This window comes from Gordionus sp. m RMFG-2023, chromosome 1, assembly GCF_954871325.1.
Source record: "Gordionus sp. m RMFG-2023 chromosome 1, tfGorSpeb1-WG-v2, whole genome shotgun sequence".
In the NCBI taxonomy this organism is placed as follows: Eukaryota; Metazoa; Nematomorpha; class Gordioida; order Chordodea; family Parachordodidae; genus Gordionus; species Gordionus sp. m RMFG-2023.
In genome coordinates, this window is record NC_088775.1 from 74,399,840 (window position 1) to 74,424,451 (window position 24,612).

Here is a 24,612-nt window from a genome sequence, read left to right on the forward strand (position 1 = left end):
CAAACAAATTTGTATTTAAAAATTCAACTCCGGTTTCTTAAAGAAAGTCTCAAATATACGATATTATACTAAAAGGAATTATGGGGATTAGGAATGATGGATGACTCTATTTTATGGGAAAAAAATTTAGTATCACTTTGAAATACATGGAAAAGTGAGGGGGATAGGAAGAATAAAATGTCTGAACGAAATAAAATAAAGAAAAATATATAATAACTACATTATACGATATAATTTTTTTTTAAATATCAAATCAAACATGGCTTTGCCAAGGATGGAGCGGTAACAATTGTTCGACTCCTTGCCCTACGGGTTACACTGGTCATTCTTGCGCGACTAAATGTATGCCCGGATTTTTCGGCGCCGCCTGCTTATCGCATTGCTCCTGCGCGTCAACCGAATTCTCTGTTGCTGACCGGGCAATCGCGATGGCCAACCGGAGTGGGATAGACAACGTTTGCGATCACGTGACAGGTGAGTGTGCATGCCCCGTTGGTAGGAGAGGGAAGTATTGCGAGGTCTAATCTTAAATTGAAATGAATTATAATTAAAGAAAAAACGAAAGAAGAGTAAATATTAAGGTAGAAACTAAAACAGGAGAGAGGAAGGAAATTAGTCATGGAGAGATGGTCAATATAGAGTAAACATTTTCTTAATTTATTTAACAATTGATCAATTCCCCTCTTCTTTTTTTTGACTGCTAGATTTTTCATTAAATCTCCTTAATTTAAATGTTGTAAGATAACTACACCATTAATCTGTCAAATTTTCAAAAGACACATGTACATAGGGTATTGTTTGTTAGTATAACACTTTTTATTGTTTTATATGGAATGATTATTATAACAAATTTTTAAATAGAAGTTCGCACATATGTTTTTTTAAAATAAATGATAACTCACTTATGGTATGGTAGTTATTGTTTTATTAAAATGTATATACAGTGAAACGATACACATGTTTAAATATACTATAAAAGGGGGTAAACAAAATAAGATTTTATTTTTAATAGAATAAAGATTGAAATTAAATATGGACAAGCAATTAATTAAGAAGATTAATAGTTGATTAATCATTATAAAAAAAATGTGTAATTTATGATGAAAAATGAATTTTTTTTTTTATTTTCTTTGAGAATGCTCAAGTAAGATATTTGATTAAATTTCATTTAAAATTCTAAATCATTTTTTGTAAAAAGTCTTTTTAATATTTTAGAATTTCTTAAATGTAATCTATTTTGTATATCCATTTATTTCGATAAAAATATGATAACACTATAAACTTTTATAATAATTTCGATAAAATAATTAATACATAAAAAATATAATTATAATTTATCAAAATATTCCATTGTTCCACGAATTTGATGTTGGTACCTTTTTAGAAATTAAAAGAGTTAATATTATAATTATTAATACAAATCGATTATAAAGATTACCTAATTAATCAGTTGCCCGCGATAACCCAACTCCAAATAGCTTTGCATGTGATTGTAAAAGTTAGTGAAATCATAAGGAATAAATCCGTGTAAGAGTTGAATAATATTCCTAACAATTTCATCTCTTGAATTAGGGCGGGGATTGATTGCTCTAAATTTATTTTTCAAAACTCCAAAAAAATTTTCAATGGGATTTAACTGAGGTGAATAAGGTGGTAGGTATTCAATCCTACCTTTATAAGAATCGATAAGATGGCTTCTATGGATAGATGCATTATCCATTACAATGATTGCATCTGGTGGTAGGATACTAATAAGCTCCGTCATAGAATCACGGAATAATAGCCCATTATAAGCTCCGTCTATTATTTTATAATGAATTACCCCTCCAATTCCGATTGTACAAAGGATACTTACATTTTTGCCCTTAGAGGATGGGATTTTTATTATTGGACGGACATTGTATGGCGCCCAGGCGTAGATTGGTACAACATGCAAGTTTATTCCAGTCTCATCTAAGAAATATAAATTTTCTCTTGGGATATTTAAGATCTTTGCACAATAAATTTGACGAATATTAATAGCCCCGGGAGTATTTCTTCTATCAGGCTCCTTGCCAGCCCTTTTTTTAGACCAACCAATATTTTTAATATATTTACTAATTGTGGTTTTTGTTTTTGGACTACCAGGAGGTAACTTTTCTATTATCTCCTGAATAGTCAAAGTGTTATTATCCATTAATAGGCTTATGATACTTCTTTCAATAATGGAAGAATCTTTCTTTTTACTTCCTCTTTTTTGAATATTATATTCCTTTAAAGGATCTCCATTTATTTCTGGGAATGTATCCCGTCTAAATTTGTGAACAGATGCAGTAGACATTTCGACATATTTTGCTATGTCTTTTATTTTCATTTGTTGTTTTTCCGGCATTGATAACATTTTGGTAACTATATCTAATTTTTCTTTATTCCAATATTTGTGTATTCTTTTTGGTCTTTGAATTCTCGACGAAGATTGGGAGTTTTCATTTAAATTGGAAAAATTAGTATTACTATTGGATAATAAAGATTCTATATTAAACATTTTTTTTTATTATTTAAGAAAAATTAAAAATAATTAATATGTAAGTATTTTAATTTTTTATTTTGAATTAAATTTTAACACATTTTTTTTATAATGATTAATCAACTATTAATCTTCTTAATTAATTGCTTGTCCATATTTAATTTCAATCTTTATTCTATTAAAAATAAAATCTTATTTTGTTTACCCCCTTTTATAGTATATTTAAACATGTGTATCGTTTCACTGTAAGAGAAAAAAAAGGGTTTTGGAATAATAGTAATATCACTATCTAGCTGAGATCCTGTCAAAGTTGAGGGTGAATGAACTCATATTACATTAACTTGGCATTTAAACGTGAATTGTTGAAATTTATGTTCAAATTTATTTAAGATTAACAATATAATTCACAGTCAGTCATATTACTTTTATTTTGTTTATATTCAAATTTAACAATACTTATATTTGACTACAAATATTTATGATTATATAGATAGTAAGACTATTTGTTAAATCAACGCATTTTTTTTTCCTACCTTTAATTTTTTTAAATCAATATTGTTCTTGCCTAGGGGGAATAAATAATGTATAATTAGAAATCTCACCACAAAATATGCTTGCATATTCTCAAGAATACTGGACAATAAACAATATTTATTTTTCAATCATAGAAATAAAAATGTATTTCTCAGATACTTCAAATCGGGTTTGCGCTGGTTAAAATATTCTCAATCTCTATTTCAATATAATCTGGTTAAAATGAATTTCATTAATTCATTAAATTATTCCGACAAATGATTTTATAATATCTATAAGTTAATGAAGTGTTGTAATTGACGAATCTAAAATTTAACCCCTTAACTTTACTAGAACGAGATATAGGGTCTCAAAGTGGCTCTACTTGATCATTTTTCGAAAAAAATGATTTTTTAAAATTGGGATAACTTTAATTAGATGCACTATATATATTTATAAGCTCATTTTATGCTAATAATTAATTTTTAATTTATATATTTTTTATGGATAATTTTTAAAAAAAATTGTAATTAATTATTTTAAATAATTATATATTTTTTTTTAATTTACAAATTTCAGATATTTTGTAAAGAGTACCAAAAACTTTTCGTATGAAAATTTTAAGTGGTAAAAAAAAAGTTAAGTAAGAAAAAAGCTTATAATAAAATTATTGCTAGATGGCACTAATAATTTCAAAGAGCTTAAAACTTGAAAATATAAGTCTACATTTTTCATATTCATAATATAATATTTATTTTAAAAAATCACATTTTGGCACCAAAATAAAATTTATGCTTGATAGATAGCACAAGTAATTTAAAATAGCTAATTATGATTTAAATTATAAGGTATGTCGCCTATTTGATTTATTTCAAAAAAAAAATTTCCAAAAATTTACTTTTTATCGGAGTCTAAATACATTTATTATTATTTTGTTGGATTCGCGGCCCAATATAAAAATAGGAAAAAGACTTCGCTATTCCAGCCTAATGATATTTTGTTACTGCGCATGGGATAAATGCGATGGAATAGGGGTCGAACTGCTAAACACTTGGCTGCACAAGCCAGTTTACAACGACGTTATGGATATCAAATAAAATCTTGCGATTTCTTCAAATTCGCTGAGGAAAATATTAAAAAATATTTATTTTTCCTATGTTGTAATTGTTAAACCAAATTACAAAGCCGAAGGATATAAGAAAAAACAATTAAATTTCGAATGCAAATGATTTAAAAAAAGAGGAATAAAAAAGAATGATTATTCAAATTAAAGAAAGTTCAAGATTTTTTTCAGTTTGTTTGTAAAACATTATGTAAATGAATTATAGAAAAGTATATATATATTCGAGGATATTTGTATAAGGAGAGATCATGATTTTACGAACTTAATTATAATTTTTAATTTTAATAATTTTTTATTATTTTAATTTTTTTTAATTAATTTAGTTTGATTATATTTTTATCTTATTACTTAATAAAGATTTAGTATCATTTTAGTTTTAACCTTTCTTTATTTGACAACGGTTCTAATCTCTCAATCCTTAAAAAAACTTCAAAATGTTACAATGATGTTGGAGAGTGGAGGCGACAGGGCAATTTCAACAATTCAGTCTAATTAACTCTCCCACTAGCCTCAGCAATATAAATATCAATCCCATATTGGTACAGGAGATTCTAAATAAAGGGGGAAGGGGATGTATGAAATGACGATCGACACAAAGACAAAGAGTTAGGTCAATGAAACATGGTGTCAATATCAATGGTCGTAATTCGAAAAAGAATAGAATTAGTCATTTAATTAAAAGGAATTCGCCACAAGAGATCGTTATACGTACAAGTGATCGATGTAGCTAAAAGAAATTCGTTATAAATTTTTATTAAAGATATATGGTTGACTGTTATTTAAGTTGATAATATTTAGCAAAATATCAGGTTGTTGATTAACCAAAAAATCTTCATAAAGAGAAACGGCTTTTCGTCATTAGAAAATTTATGCCGCAATCGAGCTCAATTAGAGATCGGATTTTTATTTTGGATCAAAAGATACAAGAAATCATTATAGTATAAGAGATCTTAAGGCAAAGTGGATATATTGACAAGAAGACCAGGATGCTATCGTTAATCGTTGACAAATTATAGCCAATTGCTTATCATAAATTTAGTATAAGATAAAAAATCGAACAAGAAGTCGTGGAAACCATCGTTACTCGCAGACAAATTATAGTCAGTGGTTTACCGTCATTAGTTACTAGAAACCGTTAGAAACAAGCAAAGACTAGGATAATGTGGGAGTAAAACGAGATATAATTAAAGGAGCTAGAAGAATGTATCGGGAACCATGCCTTACTCGCAGAATGGTGGGACTAATCTAAGTGGAAGGGTGTTGTAATTGTTAAACCAAATTACAAAGCCGAAGGATATAAGAAAAAACAATTAAATTTCGAATGCAAATGATTTAAAGAAAGAGGAATAAAAAAGAATGATTATTCAAATTAAAGAAAGTTTAAGATTTTTTTCAGTTTGTTTGTAAAACATTATGTAAATGAATTATAGAAAAGTATATATATTCGAGGATATTTGTATAAGGAGAGATCATGATTTTACGAACTTAATTATAATTTTTAATTTTAATAATTTTTTATTATTTTAATTTTTTTTAATTAATTTAGTTTGATTATATTTTTATCTTATTACTTAATAAAGATTTAGTATCATTTTAGTTTTAACCTTTCTTTATTTGACAACGGTTCTAATCTCTCAATCCTTAAAAAAACTTCAAAATGTTACACTATATATCTCATGAAAAATACCAATAGGAGCTAGAATTTTTAAAGGATCGGTTTTCAAAAGCTTCTTTTCATTCCTGGAACTCATTAAATTCTGCAGTTTATCCTGTTAACTTATCACAAATAATTAAGAAAAAATATTCGAGTGCTGTTCAAACGACCCCACAAAATATTCAAAGTCGAATAGGCTAAATATCAACCAATTATATTAAAGGGTATGTAACATGTTTTTATGATAATAAATGGTGGATGGCTTATATTCTAGCGATTATTAGTGATGATGAAGTAAAGGTAATATTTTTACCCCTAATGAACCTTCTCAGTCCTTTTTATTATCCACCAATGCATGATATTCTTATTCTTCCGAAAAATGATATTCTAACTGTCGTCAACGTTTGACCACTACAGGAAGAACTGATGAAGAATCAGAAATGACTATATACAAATTTAATTTAAGGAAATCAATATAACTAAGCATCTATACTATAAGTAATTTTACTATTTAATTCAATAAATATTATTGAACCGACATATTTTACAAAAATTAAGTTTTTAGCTATTTTAAATTCTTGCGCTATCTAGCGGAAATTTTATTTTTGTTACCAAAATGAGATTTTAAAATTTAGATTAAAAATTTTCAAAAATTAAGTTTTAAGCTCTTTAACATTATTAGCTTCATTAGCGGTAATCCTATTTTTAAGCATCTTTCCTACTTAAATTTTATTTACCACTCTTCGTATTGGGTGAGATATGGTAGTGATGTTAGACAGCTCGATTTTTAAAAACGGGTAACCTAAGATTTTAACCGAAAAATATTAAGCAAACCCCGAGATTTTACTCTTAGATGGTAGAAAGGTTTGGATATCTATTAGCAAAATCTCGAGGCTTACCTAATATTATTTTTAAATCTTAATTTAAAATCCGATAAATAATCTCAATTTTAAATCATTACTGAGGGCATTTGAAAAATTTGATTTGACCCGAAATGTATATCAGCATGTATGGAGTGCTCACATTTTGAATTTCTAGAAATTTTGCCATGAACTTTAGAACTACGTAATTTCATAAAAGTTTATGGCCAAAATTTTCTGAAATTCATAGCCTAGATACTCTACAAATGTTGGAATCCATTTCTGATTAAATCAAATTTTAAAAATTTATAAACCTCCCTCATTAAACAATTTAAAATCGAGAGATTCTAAATACCCATAGATTCCATATCCCAATGCGACATATAAAAAGACTTTGATGGTTTTTATATTAAAATTTTTTAAAAACTCGTTTATTTTTCAAAAGATAACAATATTTTTTGATTATAAAATTAATTTATCCACCTCTTATTGACCCGTAAGCTTCTCGTTGCCAATTACCTATTAGAAATTATTATTTAAATGTTATATCTAGTCGACACTAACGTAATTTCCTTGGTTGGCCACATTAAGGAGGTTTTACCGTGTCCTATTATAATTTGATCGAAGAATGATTGGTTTTAAAAGAAAAATCTCAACAATATTGTGAAAGGACTACGTAGGAGATCTCAACATCATCATGATTATGAATAAAAAATCTAGTTTAAAATATTTTCTTTTGTTGTTGGCATTTAAGCCTCTTACTTTTATGGTGAGCTCTATAGACTAAAATTGTCCTTTCTGGTTAACCAAAAGCAAAGTCAATATTGGAGTTATTTTTTTAAAAATAAAACACAGAAAGTCACTTTAAAAAAATAATAAAACAAAAATGTGAATTTTATTTGGTTACCCATCCTATTTGATTGAGCTCACAGAGAGGGCACTCTTTTGCAAAAGATCATAAATTATTCTTACTCTAAGTATTCATGTATAGAGAAAGTTTCCAAATGGACAAATTTTGGATGTACATTATTATTAACTTATTTATACTATGCTATAGTGAACTAGCTGGGATTTATTTATATTCCTTTATAAGGGACTATTCATCCCGGTTTTTTAAAAAAAAATATTTAATAATACAAATATTTTATATAATTTTAACTAAAGATTGAATGCGAATTCGGCACCTACGGCAAAAATTGTCAGCGACAGTGTAAGTGTCACGATCTTTTAACCGTCATATCTTCCAATATCGATAGGAAAAGCGGGAAGAAGGAGGTAATCCTCACAAAATATTATTTTATTATGGCTTCCTATAATTCCTTATTTAAATTATTTCAGTTTTGCCATTTTTTTCATCCCTCCATCTGTTCCAATGTGATAAACTCAAAGAATAATGGTTCTTATTTTTAACGTAAACAAGGTTCTATTAAGCGGAGGTCTTACTAGATGCGATCCGACTAATGGGACCTGCATATGTTCTCACGGCTTTTCTGGAAAACTCTGCGATCTCAGGAGCTGCCCTCCATTTAGATACACAGGCCAGGTGAACAATTCTATTATAGAGGAGAGTGACGATATAGATGAAAATATGATTGAAGAAATGGAAGTGAAAAATGCCCGTGAAAAGGTTAAAAAAATTTACAAAATATCATCCGATATCTAATTTGTATAGGTTTTTTTTTATTGTTTAAAATGATAAAAAGCACTGTTTTTGAAGCTAATAATTTATAATGCATGAATTTTTACTAATTTGAGATGAACGACAATGTATGTGTAATAAATGGTCTAGTTAGTATATGATATAATATCGCTTGCAGAGACCTTCATGGGCCCTAATTTTTTGATCAAGGCCGGCCTAGGTCTGGAGTAAATAATTTTTTAGGCCCATACTCGATCCGGCCTCTATTTAATATTAAAAAAAATTCCCAAGTCCAATAAGTTTCAAAAAATTTTTCCAAGACCATATCCAAAATATAATTTATTGTATTTAATTAAATAAACATTTAAGTGTATTTAGGCAATCATTTTGTTTGTAATACTGAAATTTATTATTATTAGAAGAAAAAAATTGTAATATATTTTAAAGTTAACAACTTTAAATAAGCTAAATTTGAATTAAAATAGTCCCAAGTCCATTAATAAAATTCAAAATCCCAGGCTAGCTAGTAAATATAATATTAGATAACCGACCCATCGGCTCTGATCGCTTGATTATCGGTCAACTTAACCAGAATTTTAATTGTTATAACAAATTTATAAATATTGATAAAGCATCTTTAAATAAATATATATAATAATATTTCAATTGCTAAGGCTGTGTCCTAAACCTGGTTTAAAAATTCGGAAAAATAAAAAAAAACTTTCAGAAGTTTTTAAATTTTATTTAAATCTGTTAAAATAGAAATATGTTAACATGTTATTATTTTTATATTAAAAATAGCTTTTTTCTTTTCCTTAAGTGTCTTCTTTTAGAAAATAAAATTTCAGTTTCAAGCGAAAAAAATATAGTATCAAGAGAAGGGCAGATAGGTCCTACATGTTCAGGACGCTCTCTAACTATGTAACAAAATGTTTTGGGTTCATTTCAATGCACATTCGAATTATTTTGCATAAAAATATAGTCACCACCTGCCCATGTAGAACCTGCATCATGCACCCATTCCTGCGCTTCAATTTGCTCTTCCGATTGTCATCCCATAAGTGGGCACTGTTTTTGTCCTCCCGGGTTTACCAATTCCCCCTTTTGCGATACTCGGTGTTCTCTACTTCGCATGCTTGACAACACTGAAGAATTTAGCCAACGCGGGCGAAGGGAACATGGTGACGATTTGGAAGAGGGTGATGATATACATTTTTTTTATAGTGCTAAGGATATAAGGAACAAAAAAAATACTTAATATGTTAATTTTAATTTACAATATATTAAAATGCTATCATTTTAGATGCCACTCTATACTCAAACCTTCGAGATTTTTTTTATGCCAAGGGAAATTAGGGAGTAAAATAGAAGAAGTAATAGAAATAAATTAAGGGATAAGGAAAATAACCACAATTCTAATTATTTTTTCCAAATTTCTTTTAAATTTCTCCACCAAAAAAAAGAAATCCCTTTCTTAAAACGATCTTCGGGAGGAAAAGGGTGCACGCGCAGATGTAAGTGTGGGCCAATCAAGGACGAGTTAACCCAAATCACCGAAAAAATATCGGGCGGCTTTATAGAAGCCGTTCTTTTTGAATGTGATCAAGAGACCCAACAATGTTCCTGTCCACCAGGTTATACATGAGTTAACTTTTTAGATCATAAGGATTTATATAACAAAAATCGCATTTGTTAGCCCTTTAGAACTAGTATTGTTAAACGACTCGTTTTGAGCCAATTTATAAAAACGGTTAACTCAATATTTCATCCAGAAAAATACTACGCAAGCCTGAAGATTTGCTCATAGAAAGAACAAAGGTGTTGACATATATTAACTAAATCTCGAGGCTTATGCAATATTTTTATGGCTAAAATATTGAGTTAGCCGTTTTAAAATCGGCTCAAAGCGAGTCTTTATTCAACACTATTTAGAACTATTAAATAGTATAATTCTATTTCCAAAACGGCGATGATATATTCGCGTATATACTGTTTGATCCTGCTAAGGTCGCTAAAATAATTATAGTATAAGTCTATTCCAATAAAATAAATCTCATTTTTATCTAACCAGATTTTATATATATAACGATTATATTCATGTAATCTCATAAAGTGACCATTTCTCCTCTAAATCTATTGTTAAAATTCTTTCTCAATCCATATTATCCAAATATCTTATTAATTAATTTTTTTATCATTTTTAAAAATTAAATAAAAAATTATACTTATTTGTTTCTCTTGTACGTTTAACCTACAATATTTTTTTAACGGTTTTTTCTTTCACTTATTTAATTTAATTTCTAAAAATATTCTAAGGCCTTTACCAAAAAATTTTATTGATAAGGGGAAGTGGATTTTTTTTTGAAACTTATTTTAATCAAATTAGACGATTATTAATAATTACTCCTTTACAAATACAGACAACCCTTAAGACTAATAATACTCGTTTAATTTAATGCACCTATTAATTTTAAAATATGAATAGGAATAGTTCAAATTTAAATTTAATAACTTGTTATAATTTATATAATATTCGTTCATTTTAGGAATAAAATCTACTTTTGATAGCAATGTATATAAACACTTTTTTAAAAAGAAATTGCAAAATTCCGTTAGAGAGATGCCAGTAATTTATCTGAAGGAAAAGCCCCCAAATTCTTCTTTAGTTACGGCCCTCACTTTTTGACTATGCTTTGGGATATAATTTAAATTTTAAAATATATTTTTAAGTGTAAAACACTTGTTTCAACTCTTTAGTACTCTTCATTTTATCCATTCATTTGCATAGCTAAACTTTCACTCTTCATTCTGATCTTAAACTCTGTTCACTTTTTTTACATATGTCTATATTAAAGGCTTTATGGGCAAAAACTGCAGCCAGTTATGCTCTGCCGGCACTTATGGTCCTGCATGTAAACTTTCGTGCTCATGCATTCATTCGCAAAATAAGTGCAATCCTGTGACCGGAGAATGCATCGGGAATTGTTTACCTGGTTATCATGGAGTCAATTGCAATACACCTTGCCAGGTTATCCTTTTTTTCTTTATAAAACCTAAATTTGAAAAAATGGTTTAGTAAGGAAGAAAGAAAGAAGCCACTTGACGGACGGTATATAACGTTATATTTTATTTATTTCACGCAGAACGGCTTTTGGGGTTCTGATTGCACTCAAAAATGTTCATGCAAAAATGAAAGAGCATCTTGTGATCAATCAACCGGTAAATGCGTTTGCCCGCCTGGCTTTACAGGTTTTGCCAGAAAAAAATATTGTTGATCAAATTTCTTCTTTCTAAAATTACTTATAATTACTTTCCTATTTTTTCTCATTAATTTTTGCATTAATTGTAATATTTATGACACAATGGTGCTACAAAAATAAATCATATCCATTTAATTTATATATCGATGTTCACAAATAATACTATATAAATTTATAAAGCGAGCATTAAAGTTTATTTTCGGACCTAAAACAACCACAAAAACTATTATTATATAAGTAAATCTCTTTTTTTCACATTTATTTTTTTTGTAGGTTCTCAATGCCTCACGCAATGCCCGCCTTTCACCTTCGGCTTCATGTGTTCTCAAAAATGCGATGAGTCATTTCTCAAACAAAATTGTCCTTCCTTCTATTCGTATTCCAACACCCATTGCCACCCTGTACATGGAGGTTGTGTGTGTGATACCGAAAGGTATTTTCTGGGAAATTTTACCGACGGTGATAACGTTATTTGCGATAACAAAAAAATCGGGAATTTTGTTGGGAAAAGTTCTTCTACCATGGCCAATATTGGAGGTTGGTTATAAAGATTTGATTCTCAAATTTATATTAACACCGCATACATATAAATATATATTATTTAGAGAATATCCTTTAATTTTTAGATGTTAATTAATCTTAATAAAAATCAATGAATAAAATTCCTGTTGTTTGATAATTTTTTAGGAACACGTTTTACGTGGAACGGAATTTTTTTTTGTCGGAATGGAAAACGTAATAATGCTTTTGTTCTAGGTCTGGTTATGATTAATTATTTGTATATTTATAAATGGATTTCAATTAATTTTACACAAATCTTTTTTTAATAGAAAATACAAATATTTTAAAATAATTATTATTTTATAAAATATATATTTATCTATTTTAAAAATAATTATTATTTTATAAAATATATATTTATCTATTTTAAAAAAAATTACCACATTTATTTGTTTCTTTGTCTAAAATCAATTTTTTATAAATAAATGTTGAATAAGATAAGAGACCGTAAACCTATTTTACTATATATCTCTGAAAAAACATTTTCACACTTAATTTGATGCATTCTGTACAATTTTGTGCTCTTAGAGGGTTGGGACAATTTTCAAAAACCGCAATTTCCCCCAAAAGTATCTAAATACATGCATTGACGAATACTTTTAAATTGATTTTTATAATACCAATAACAATTTTTTTTTCTATTTTATTAACCATTTTCTAAAAATTTGCATAAATAATAATATTGTATCGAATTTGTAAACATTTTTATTTTAGAATTATGTCAATGGACACTATTTTAATATAATATAGTAATCATATTTCCTGCTTCCACTTTCTTATAGATTTTGAAAGATAGTTTGAAGAGCCCTCCATCTAATATATTTAAATGACATATAGTAGGGGATGGGCATACTACATACTCTGCCAAAAATATTTTCTTCAAAAAAATATATTTCTTAAGTTTTATTTCAATATGAAGGTTGCACGTTTTATTAGATATATATTTTTTTCTCTAACTCAGATCTCAAAATTAATATTTAAAAAAATAAATTGCGGATTTTACATGTATATATAATATTTTAAAAAAACTAAAAGTATTTATTTTGAAATCGTAAATAAATACCAATAAAAAATTTCTTCTTTATTTTTTTAAATTTTAGATTTGATTTTTTTAAAAATATATATTGTATATTAAATATTTGTAATCTTTTAATATTGATTTGAATATAAAGCTTTACAGATGAAAAAAGAAAGTATTTGTATTTAGTATTTTAAATATAAATCAAGACACTGCTAATAAACTGGGTTATAAAAAAAATCTTTAATAATAATGGTTTATTTATGAAAAAGGTAAATCAAAATGGTTATTAATACTACCTATAATACTGATGATAACAATCTTGACACTCGTCATAGCCTTTTTCGTGAGAAGGGGATGTCTTAAACGAACGCTCAAAGGGAATATTGGACATGTATTGAATGGAAAGCCTTATTACGATACTTATAGACTACGTACTACCCATAATTTTAATAGTAAGGATATTTATTTTATAAAAAAATGTGTAGATAGAAGGAAGTAAGGAAAGAAAGATTGAAGCAGTGAAATAAATAAGTTTTTCCCCATAATTTTATAATAAAAAATAATTATGGTAAGAAACTCGATTTTTTTTCTCAGGTCTAGTCCATCCGCTCCACGGTAGCAATTATATTTTTATATCTGAAACCGGCCTATTGTATCTGAATTTTTAAAAAAATTTTAAAATCAAAATATTTATTTTATTTTCATTCAAACAATAATGATAATTTAGTTTTTATTATATTTATTGCAATATTATATAAAAATGAATAGTAAATTTCCCATTTGATATTTTTTTTAAAAACCTTCTAATTTAATATATTTTTCTTATAATTATTATAATCAATCAGGCAAAAGGGAAGAATAGGAAATTAATATTTTTCGGGACACAAGCCAGGCGTATATTTTATTGATGAAATAACTGCTGGCCGTTCCTGCAGGACTTTTTATATCAAAATTTAGAAAATCTTTAAAGAGTTTTCTCAAAGATTATTATTCCCAATTAAAATACAATATCCAAATGTAAAATGTTTCAATAAAAATTTTGAATTACCAAAACTTTCTCTATTAAAATAAGTTCCACGAATCTTATATTTTTTATTTTTCGTAAAATCAGCTCCAGATGACTCTTATTATGAGATGGAAGGAAGGCTCAATGGATTACCGCAATCTCCCTTAGGTCTTTCCCCTCAAACCGAAACAGATTTTTCTCGAATTAGTAATAATGATGTCAGATCCCGTCTTAGCAACGGTATTATGTTAGAAAATTAGTTTAGTTCAGGTGGAGGAGGGGAGGGGTGGTACATCTAAATTAATCTAATGAAAGTATTTAAGAAAAATGTTATAGGCCTAGAAATGCCACGGTTTGAATTTAATTTTTTTTAAATGATACATCATGGATTTAGAATTAATTAAGAAATTTATACCTTTTTAGTACCCATTTACACATAAATTTTAAATTTGATTTCGCAATACTGATGTTAATTTATTGAATTCGCATAGATTTTATAATAGATATTTTGTATTGGATTCTAAGCTTGGTACAACCAAACATTTTTTGATTAATTGAACTGAATTATAGTTACCCGTAATTTACAATTATTTAAACAATTTATTCAAGATTTTGAAAATCCTATATACGGACGTGAGAATTCTATCCTAAGTACAGATAAACGATTCAACAACTCAAATGATCAAGCAACTCCAAATAACCATAAATTTAGCAATAAAACAGCTATAAATTCCTTTAAAAATAATCTTAATTCATCGGCTCAACAGAATTCCTCCATAGCCAAAATGAGTAACATTGAAACGGCTAACAAATTAAAACAACAATTAAATGTTTCTCAATTGCCAAATGATGAAACCGAAAAATCGGCTTTACAAAAGGGCCAAGGTTTTTTAACCTTGGAAAATAAAGCTGAAAATGCACTCAAAGGAGCGAATATTGACGATTCCCATACAGGAATGGAAGATAGGCCGGCTTCTTCATACAATACTCCTAGAGCTTTGGAAAATGCATTTCTCAATGATGATCCGTATTATTTGGCATTCGCCTCTCCTAGTGAGCTAATTATTTTATAATATTAGTAATCGATGTTTATTTAGAAATTTTAAGTTTTCAATTTACACTTTTATATAATGATCGATATTTTACTTAGCTTATAACCGGTTTATACCATTTTCGCGGTTCTACCGCTTTCAATTTACCATCTTCTAAGGCTGTGTCCTAATTGGAGCGTTTCAATATTGAAATATTTGTTCAAATAACATGGAAACTATCAATCGTTTTAATCAGGCCCTAGCTTACGTTTCTTGTTTGTATCTGTTACTTAACAACTTATATTTAATTCTTAAATAATTATGTTTAAAAAATGAGTACTAAATAATTAAAAGAGATGAAATTTTTCATGAGTTTATAATTATGCAAAATATAATTTAAATATCTTCATAACTTGATAAAGAAAATAAAGACTTAGACGGTAAAAAAAGATGATGGACTAGCTTGATTTATGTCACGAGGCAAATTACAATAAACATTTTTAGAAATTTTAAATAGAAAATTTTATTAGCTTTTAAATCACATTTTTACCCGGTTTGTTATAGTTTTATAGTTTTTGGTACGAATCAAGTGTTAAATTTTTTATTGTACATTATAAATTTTATAATTCAATTTTTACTATAAAATTCAAGAAGTTAATTTTTGATAAAAAATTTCCTCCCCATATTATTTTTTTATTATGACTCCTAAAATTATTTTTATTTAAAGCGATAAAATGTAATATCATTTTAATTCATATCCTGCCTTAAAAAATACTTCAAAACTTATAAATTTCATGAGCAAATATTTATGAAAATTGAATGACATTTTTTTAAATATCCTAATATATATTTTATATATTGATTATGTTGAGAAGAATTTTTAAAATATTTTTAACTTTATTAAAATATTGTAAAAATCGAAAGATATTATTTTTTTTAATCTTATAATTTTATGATGTATTCAAAAAAATCACGGATAATTTTTAAGAATATTTTTTTCTACAACTTTTAATTTTATATTAAAATAAAATTTAATTTGACAAATTATACATCAAATGACATTTTATTATTTTTTAAATCTAAATTATTTATAAGCGCATAAATTATTTTTAAATTATATTTTTTTAAGAGTAATTTTTGTAATAGACTTTATTTAAATTTGAATACTTAAATAAAATGATGATTACAATAAAATTACATGGTGTTAAAAACTAATATACATATATATATAATATGCATAATGATTACAAATTATATCAAAAACAATTACTTTTTGCAAATAATCAACCGTATAAAAAAATATTTGGCTAAATAATTAGATAATTAAATGTATATGACAAGATTTTTTAAATTATTGAGTTAACATTTTCTATGCTAAATTTGATGCATTAAAATTTTCATGTGATATCTCAGGCATCACGTAAGATATATCGTCCCAAGGATGTCTGTATAATCCCTGTTTCAATCGCTTTTGATCCAAATAATGACCTAAACCGAATAAGTAAATATAATAAACTTGTATAATAATTAGGTGTAACAATAAAATTATGGATCGATTATTTAAAAGAAATTTTAATATTCTCATAACAATATAAGATTTTCAATTTTGTCTAGATCAATAACGACGATTTTACTTATAAAATTTAATTAGTCAACTTTTAAGTTAAAAAAATTCAAAACATATAATTTGATATGAAGCTGAGATGAGAATAAGTTATATTTGTAAAGTGAGTTTAGTTAATATTTTGAAAAAATTAATCTATAAATTTCTAAACAGATAAGAAAAAAAATTGTTAATTTTTTCAAAGACGCACCAAAACCACTTTTTATGGCCGATATCGATACCCAACCCAATACTTATAGTGTCAGCAGATGTCACCGAAATCCAATACCAAAAATAATAACGTACTTTAAAAAAATTTATAATTAATTCTTATTATAATTTATTTAAATTAATTTTTTATAGAAAATACAATTAACATAAATAGTTATTATACCATGAATTAGAAAAAAAAATTATATTTTTAATTAAATTTATATTTTATTAATCTATATATTTTAATATTAATTATATATTATATATTATAAATAATAAAATTATCTAATTTATAATTATCAATTGAAATTTTTTATGTAAATAATAAAATTATCTAATTTGTAATTGCCAATTGAAATTTTTTAGCCATGTTTGTATCCTAAATTCTTTCGCTTCAAACTATTAAGCGGCCATAATGACAGCAATTTTAGCATATTTGTCTTTTTAATATTTTTATATAGTACAAAGAATGAACCAAAACCAATTTGTCAACATTTTAACTTTTTTCATTATTGATAAAATTAGATTAAAATTATGGTGAATAATTCGGGTCAAGGATTTTTAAACATTAAATAATTGGATGGAATTATTCTTATAACAACGTTTTGTTTGAGTTTATAAAAAGGAGAGATATATGTTTTTTTCTTTATGGATTTGGAAACCGTTTAGAAAATATTCAAGCGGTAGCTTGCCCATATGAGCAGGATGATGTAGCTTTGATTGGGACAAAGTGGAGCCCATCAGGCAATTGACATTTTAATAACTCAGCCCTAAGAAGAGGGTCATGTACATTATTAGAAGGGGCAAGGGGGTGTATGCAAGTAAAATCCATAACCAAGGGTTTGCCATATACAAAGGGGACTATAGTTTTGCTGTCAGGGAGTTTTTTATCTATGCTGAACGTGAGTTAAAGAATGCACGGGAAATTTGCCTTATTGAGAAGAGTGGCAATAAGTGTGTCCATTTTGTTGTGTTGGTTAATTTTAGATATGAAGTGTATGGCGTCCAAAACAGTCTGTATGTAACCTGATTACATTTGATGCAAGTGTATTGGTTTAAAAATGGTATGCCCAAGCGCATAACGAAAAGAGTGGTTATCTATTAGTTGCTTGTTTAAAATACTGGGGTAGGAATCAAACAGTTGTTAAAATTAAGCGTCCTGAGGAGGGATTTGTATTGGTGATCTTACTCATGTTGAAGATTCCAGTCTTTTTGCTTTGATGACTCTGGCTGAGGTATTTGGCAAGGCATTGATGGTCATCAATTTAAGGCATCGTCCATAGAATTTCATAAGTGTCTAAATCTAAGAGGTCGGTAACAAATGATAGATAGAAGCAATCAAGGCCTGGAGCCGAATCTCTTGGGAAAGATTTGATAGTATATATTTAAACTTGTATTTGTGGGGGATATTTTGGTTCTGAATGTTTTTCTAAAAGTTGGTATCTCGTGCTTAAGTTGTCATTTGCAAGAGCTCCCTTAAGATAGAAATGATTGATTTGATTATATATTAGTTTCTGTGAGATTACTTGAAGATTTATTGACAGGATCGATAAGTATGGTCATAGTTTTCAAAATTATTATCAAAATTTTCATTCTTGCCTTGAAGGTTTGGCAAAGAGAAGTTGAATTACCCTTAGGGGGGGGGGGGGATATATTATATTAAAGTTGGGAAAAATAACAGTTTTTCCCAATTTCGACCTTCTAGTTTTTGTATAATTGTATTAAGGGATTTGATAAATTATTTTAAGAGACTGCTTTAGGAATATGTGAAATTGTAGATCTAAAGTTGGATATTAAATTTTTGGGATAAACCAAATCAGGAATAGGGTTTTTAATATAGGGTAATTCCCTGGTTGAGGTGTTATCCATTTGTTGAGCATCAAATAACTGGTATCATTTGGAATTGAAATCAATGGGATGATTGGTGTAATGTTAAGATTAGATTGCAGGTAGCTGGAGATTTATTGCTACCTGAGCAAATAGCAGGGACCATGTTTTATTATGAGGTTGTTATTTTTGTGATCAATAACAGTATGAAAAGTTTTTCCTGTTCATAGGAATATATTGGAAATTTTAATAGATATTAGTCAACCATATGATAAGGGGTTTACATCAGGGATGTGAACCCGGACCCTGGACCCTCGTATTTTGGCTGAACCCGGACCCTTTTAAAAAGTGGAGGTCCAAGGGTTCAGGGTGTTAAAAATTTTTTTTTTTAATTAATGTAAAAATATAATTTTTAAAAAATAATATAAAATTTTTATAATTTTATTAATTTTTAAAAAAATAATATAAAATTTTATTAATTTTTAAAAAAATAATATAAAATTTTTATAATTTTATTAATTTTTAAAAAAATAATATAAAATTTTTATAATTTTATTAATTTTTAAAAAAATAATATAAAATTTTTATAATTTTATTAATTTTTAAAAAATAATATAAAATTTTTATAATTTTATTAATTTTTTTCGTGGAATCTCCCTAAAATCACTTTAAAACTATAATTGATAAAGCAAGGGATGTTGTAAAATATTTAAGAACTCCCACAATTGTTAGAATATTAAAATCCATGAAAATGTAAATGATTTTAGATTTCACAACACGTTGGTCCTCTATGTGTATGATGCTAGAGCGATTATTAAGTTTGAAAGATTTCTGTAATAATTTTATCATAGGAGCATGTGAAATCATTTTTTCAGAAGATGATTGGAATCAAGTAAAAGAGCTTACTAGTGTACTGGTTCCTTTAAAAATAACAACATTAAGAGTGCAAGCTGAACAATTGTGTTTCTCGGATTTTTATGGCATATGGTTAAGATGTCGATTAGAGTTAGGGAGATTAACAAGTTCTTTTTCAAATGAAGTATTAGAAAATACTAAAATAAGAGAGCAAGAATATTTACAAAATAGTGTTGTATATGCTTCGATATATTTAGACCCGCGATATCAGGTTTTATTAAGTAGTGAGCAAAAACAAATGGCTATAGACCATCTTGAAGATTTATGGCATACACAAAACTCTATTATTTACAATACATTGGTGGTTACAACAATACAATATCTACTGGTTGTAGCGATAACAATGATAATGATAACGATATTGATGATCTGTAAATTTTACTATAAGATAGAGAAAAAATAATTAAATTATCATCTGATAGAAAGGAGCAAAAAATATTTATTGGATCTTTAATAGAAAAGTTCTTGGAAGTTATGAGAATAAATAGAGATGCAAACATTTTAAAATTCTGGGAGGAAAATTCTTCAATATATCCAGAATTATATACCTTTTCTAGAATCGTCATGGCTGTACCGGCGACACAAGTACAATAATTTATGTATTATAAAAATGACTATCTATTTTAGGTAAGCGTAGAACGTGGATTTTCATCGTTGACTAATTTACGTGGAAATCTGAAGAATGATATTTTAGAAGATATCATAATTGTGCGATTGAATAAAATATTTAAAATATAAATTATCTCATTTCGAATTATAAATGTGTATATATTGAGGTATAATATAAAATGGATGAAAAAAAGTCTTATTTTGAGTCATTATTTTTATGTTTCCTCTAACCCGGACCCGAACCCTGGACACGGGTCCTTTTTAAATTTATTACCGAACCCGGACTCTTTTTTTTGTCGAAGGGTTCACATCCCTGGTTTATATATGTAAACAGCTTATTAATATACTCAATAATTGAAATTAGATCTTTAATTTTGGTCTCAGTCATTGTACTATGGGGATAGGTTCTAAATCGCTAAAAATTGGGAATCTGACTTATATCTCCTAGAAAATTTTAGATGCTAGTGAAGTATACACTTGTATTTAAATTGAAAATTTTAAAAAATCGCTAAAATGGAGGAAATATCATCCAAATTCCCAATTTGATTCCCAAAACTGGGATTTTGGATGATATTTTCTCCATTTTAGCGATTTTTTAAAATTTTCAATTTAAATACAAGTGTTTACTCCACTAGCATCTATTAATATTAATTTCAAATTTACTTTAAAAATTTTCTGGGAGATATAATCCAGATTCCCAATTTTTAGCGATTTAGAAATCAGCTGATTAGAGGTTCACAGCTATATCTAAAGGCATGGAACTTTATCATAATATAAAAATATTGTAGTTTTTAAAAACATTTTAAGTTATTTATCTAGTTTAAGTAGTACTTTAAATAAAATATACTTAAAATAAAATTAAGCTTCCGATTTATCTTCATGGATAGGTGCTATAAAATTTTTAAATCAGAAACCGGAAAATATTATCATTTTTGAGTATCGGCCTTTTACTTTTATAATTTTGTGGCGGAATTAACTTTATTATGAAGACTAAACCTTCAATAATATTAAATACGACTAAATTTTTTTATCCTTAAAAAAAATATTTTTGTGGAAAAGACTATAATAAAAATTTAAAATTTTATTTTGGATTACATTTCATAGAGACCTGCAAGCCCAGCCCGGATTTTAATTCTTTTTAAATAACCCCGGTCGGGCCTGAAATTTTTTTTTAAAAAAAAATACCCAAGCCGGGCCTAAAATTTTTTACGCAAGCCAGGACTAAAATTTTTTAAATACCCGGGCCAGGCCATATATTTTAAAACCAAATATTTTAAATCACCACTAATAACTATAAAAAATATATATATTTAAAAAAAATCCGGGCAGGGCCTGAAAATATAAAACCCAAGTCGGACCGAAAAAATTTTGAAAAAAAAAATCCGGGTCTGGCTTTGCAAATGGTACAGGTCTCTGATATTTCACTTTAAAAAATGGGGTATCGATCTTTGTATAATAAATAATCACTAAGACAGATATCGTTTTTACATTTTATAAGAGTAAAAATATGCTAAAAATTTTATTTAGAAGATCCATTTTCTTTTGAGAGAAAAAATAGCAAGGAATTGCGAGAAAGATTGGGTATAGAAATGATTGGAGTGGTAATGCGAAGATGGTTTGGGCATGTGGATCGTAAGACAGAGATTCACCTGGACGGAAGTAGGAGGATCACGACCTAGAGGAAGGCCCAAGATTTCGTAGATAAATGTGATAGCAGAGGGTATGAGAAAAATAAATCTTACAAATATTGATGCTCAGGACCGTCATAAATGGAAAAGAAAAATCTCAGGGAAAACTGGCCAACCTGGGCCTTGAAATCTTCATTAAACGGAAAGAAGATCCAATAAAGGATTGGGCAATCGGTAAAGATAACTTAATTTCACAATGTATACTGCTAATATTAAATTTTTCTATATTTAAATAAATTTCAGCAGGCCGACAAATAATTTTTATTTTAACTCCAAGCCGGGCTTTTAAGGATAAATAATAGGTGTTCGTTTGGGATCAGAATCGACAAATTTTCTTTTTTAAATTTGGGTCAGGCTTAAAAAATTAGGCTAATGATCACTAATAAACATATCACCAAAACATAAATTTCAAACAGTTTTTGTTCTTTATTATTGGAAGCAACTTCATCTTTGACTAGTTGAAATAGGTTATATTGCCTCTATATTGAGAATTTAATGAAATAAATTATTTAAACCATTCCAATATTTAATTTGCTTGTTTTTCGCCAATTTATACTGAACAAACAAGAAATTATATTGTGGAATTTTTTAGAGGAAGAAATGTTTTATTATATTTATATAACTCTTATAAGGTTAGAGGTGAACATATTTTACTATAACAATAATCATGATTAATTTATTCCCCTTTATCACTATCTAATCATTTTCCTCAGTTCTGAATTATATACAATCACTATCTAATAAAAAGTTATCTTCATCTTATTAAGCTTTATAAAATGTTATAAATATCAAATATTAGATAGAAAATTAAGGATTAAATGAATTTTACCTATCATATGGTTGATTTATAATTTTTCACTCAATCAGATAAAATAGATATTAAAATTTTCAAGTTTTAAGTCACATATATCAACAAAAAAATTGAAATAAAATTATTTTGGTTCAATTTTATATTTTTGCCATATTACAATATGTAATAAAAATAAAATTCGATTTCAAAAAAAATCATAAATACAAAAATGAACTTTGCTTTAACCTAAGCTCACAAATTATAAATTTCTAAAAAAAATTATTAAAATCAATAACCATAAAATTTAATAAATATACCTTATTACAAAATATTAACTGTGAAACTCAAGTCAATAATAATCTCGTTTTTGTGTTACCAAGATTATAAAATTCGTGGTGTATAAATATGTTCTCAAGGTTAAGAACTATATTGGATGCCCATCTCATATAGATTGTAACTGTTTGAAAATGTATAATATATCAAACCTATAAATCCCATCGACCTTCCTAATACAAATATCCCGTTCAAAGCTCCGTATTCGACGTAATCCCTAGCTTCTTCTGGGGTAAAACAACCGGAATGACGCAAAATGTCCACAAAAATTACGCCTATAGCACCGTCCACGTTTAATATTAAATTGGGTTTCTGTTATTAATCGAGATTTTATATAAAGTGCACTGTTAGTTATGCATTTGGTCTTATTACAAAAATAAAACTTAAATATATTATATTTAACTCCCGATTATATCTATTATAAGGAGAAAGATTAAATTCTATGGTTTAGAACACTTCTATGCGCATTTGGGTGGCGTCAAATAGCAATATACAGTTATGATACTTATCAATCAAAACTAATTAGTAATCATCCAAGAGTTAGAATATCAAAAAGTTCAAGGATCTTTTTAAAGGTTCAGAGTCGGGTGACAAATTTTTTAATGGTTCAAATTCGGTTCTGTAAATAATAACTTTGTGGATTTCTTTCAAAAATGTGATAACGCCCTTATCTAGTGTTGTCAAGCGACTCAACCGAGTATGGTTTAGTCGTGAAGTTGGGTAATCGGCTAGCCAATTTTATGGTTAAGGCTGAGCTTAAGATAAATTAACTAAGGTTGAGCTTACGATTGATTATCTAAGGTTGAGCTTAAGCTGATTTTGATTGGCTAACCTTCTGCTTTACTGTAAATTTAATAATAATTTAATTCAAAAGGGTGACAATTGTTATCGTCATTTGAAAACTTTTCCAAAGTTTTCAAGTGAAATTATGTAAAAATAAATATTTTAAATCTGTTTTAATGGAACAATACAATTTTCGTATTCGTCATTATATAACTTTTTCAATGTTTTTAATGAAAGGTAATAATTCATATTTTAAATCTGTAAAATTTAATAATGATGGAATTCATAAATGTGACAATTGTCATTTTAAAACTTTCCCAATATTTTTTAAATAAAATAGGTAAAAATCGATAAAATAATTCTTGTATAAGTGGAAATTCAATAGTAATGTAATAATTTATAAATGTAACAATTGTCATATTCGTCAATTTAAAACTTATCAAATGCTTTTAAAACATAGGCGTAAATAAAATTATATATCTTTTATAGTGTAAATTCAATAATAATGCGAATTTAGGGCGACAATTATCATATTCGTCATTTAAAATTTTCCAATATTATTTAACTAAAATATGTAAAAATTAATATTTTACATCTGTTTTTGTGAAAATTTAATGATAAGGGTGACAATTGTCATCCTCATCACTTTAAAACTTCCATTGTTTTTAATAGATATA

The 24,612-nt window shown here is 27.1% G+C and overlaps 3 protein-coding genes across 6 annotated transcripts in view; 1 reads left to right on the plus strand and 2 right to left on the minus strand.

Moving 5' to 3' along the window:
* Window positions 1-17,129, plus strand: part of LOC135931628 (protein draper-like) — a 30,037-nt gene extending 12,908 nt beyond the window's left edge. Inside the window, exons 7-19 of one of the 3 annotated variants that reach the window (XR_010573108.1) lie at window positions 274-518; window positions 7,821-7,931; window positions 8,077-8,283; window positions 9,278-9,494; window positions 9,759-9,929; window positions 11,151-11,323; window positions 11,439-11,544; window positions 11,829-12,092; window positions 13,407-13,589; window positions 14,249-14,383; window positions 14,753-15,196; window positions 16,588-16,675; window positions 16,983-17,098. Coding sequence is in view for 2 of the 3 variants with exons in the window: in XM_065468866.1 (XP_065324938.1) it covers window positions 274-518; window positions 7,821-7,931; window positions 8,077-8,283; window positions 9,278-9,494; window positions 9,759-9,929; window positions 11,151-11,323; window positions 11,439-11,544; window positions 11,829-12,092; window positions 13,407-13,589; window positions 14,249-14,383; window positions 14,753-15,196; window positions 16,983-17,104 (2,378 nt within the window). In the remaining variant the exon portion in view is untranslated. Of the gene's footprint in view, window positions 1-273; window positions 519-7,820; window positions 7,932-8,076; window positions 8,284-9,277; window positions 9,495-9,758; window positions 9,930-11,150; window positions 11,324-11,438; window positions 11,545-11,828; window positions 12,093-13,406; window positions 13,590-14,248; window positions 14,384-14,752; window positions 15,197-15,596; window positions 16,269-16,587; window positions 16,676-16,982 lie in introns of those variants that run through there. The other 2 variants (XM_065468866.1, XM_065468870.1) reach the window with 2 other exon arrangements.
* LOC135931639 (uncharacterized) lies at window positions 1,247-2,650 on the minus strand. Its single transcript, XM_065468883.1, has 2 exons — window positions 1,439-2,650; window positions 1,247-1,376 (listed from the first exon to the last, which is right to left on the minus strand). Exon 1 carries the CDS (start codon window positions 2,522-2,524, stop codon window positions 1,439-1,441), a length of 1,086 nt encoding a protein of 361 aa, XP_065324955.1. The 5' UTR covers window positions 2,525-2,650; the 3' UTR covers window positions 1,247-1,376.
* Window positions 16,373-24,612, minus strand: part of LOC135931611 (ATP-citrate synthase-like) — a 36,079-nt gene continuing 27,839 nt past the window's right edge. Inside the window, exons 23-24 of one of the 2 annotated variants that reach the window (XM_065468856.1) lie at window positions 23,305-23,464; window positions 16,373-16,662 (exon numbers count right to left, since the gene is read on the minus strand). In XM_065468856.1, the coding sequence (XP_065324928.1) occupies window positions 16,544-16,662; window positions 23,305-23,464 (279 nt within the window). In that variant the 3' untranslated portion in view covers window positions 16,373-16,543. The remainder of the gene's footprint in view (window positions 16,663-23,304; window positions 23,465-24,612) is intronic. The other variant, XM_065468849.1, reaches the window with a different exon arrangement.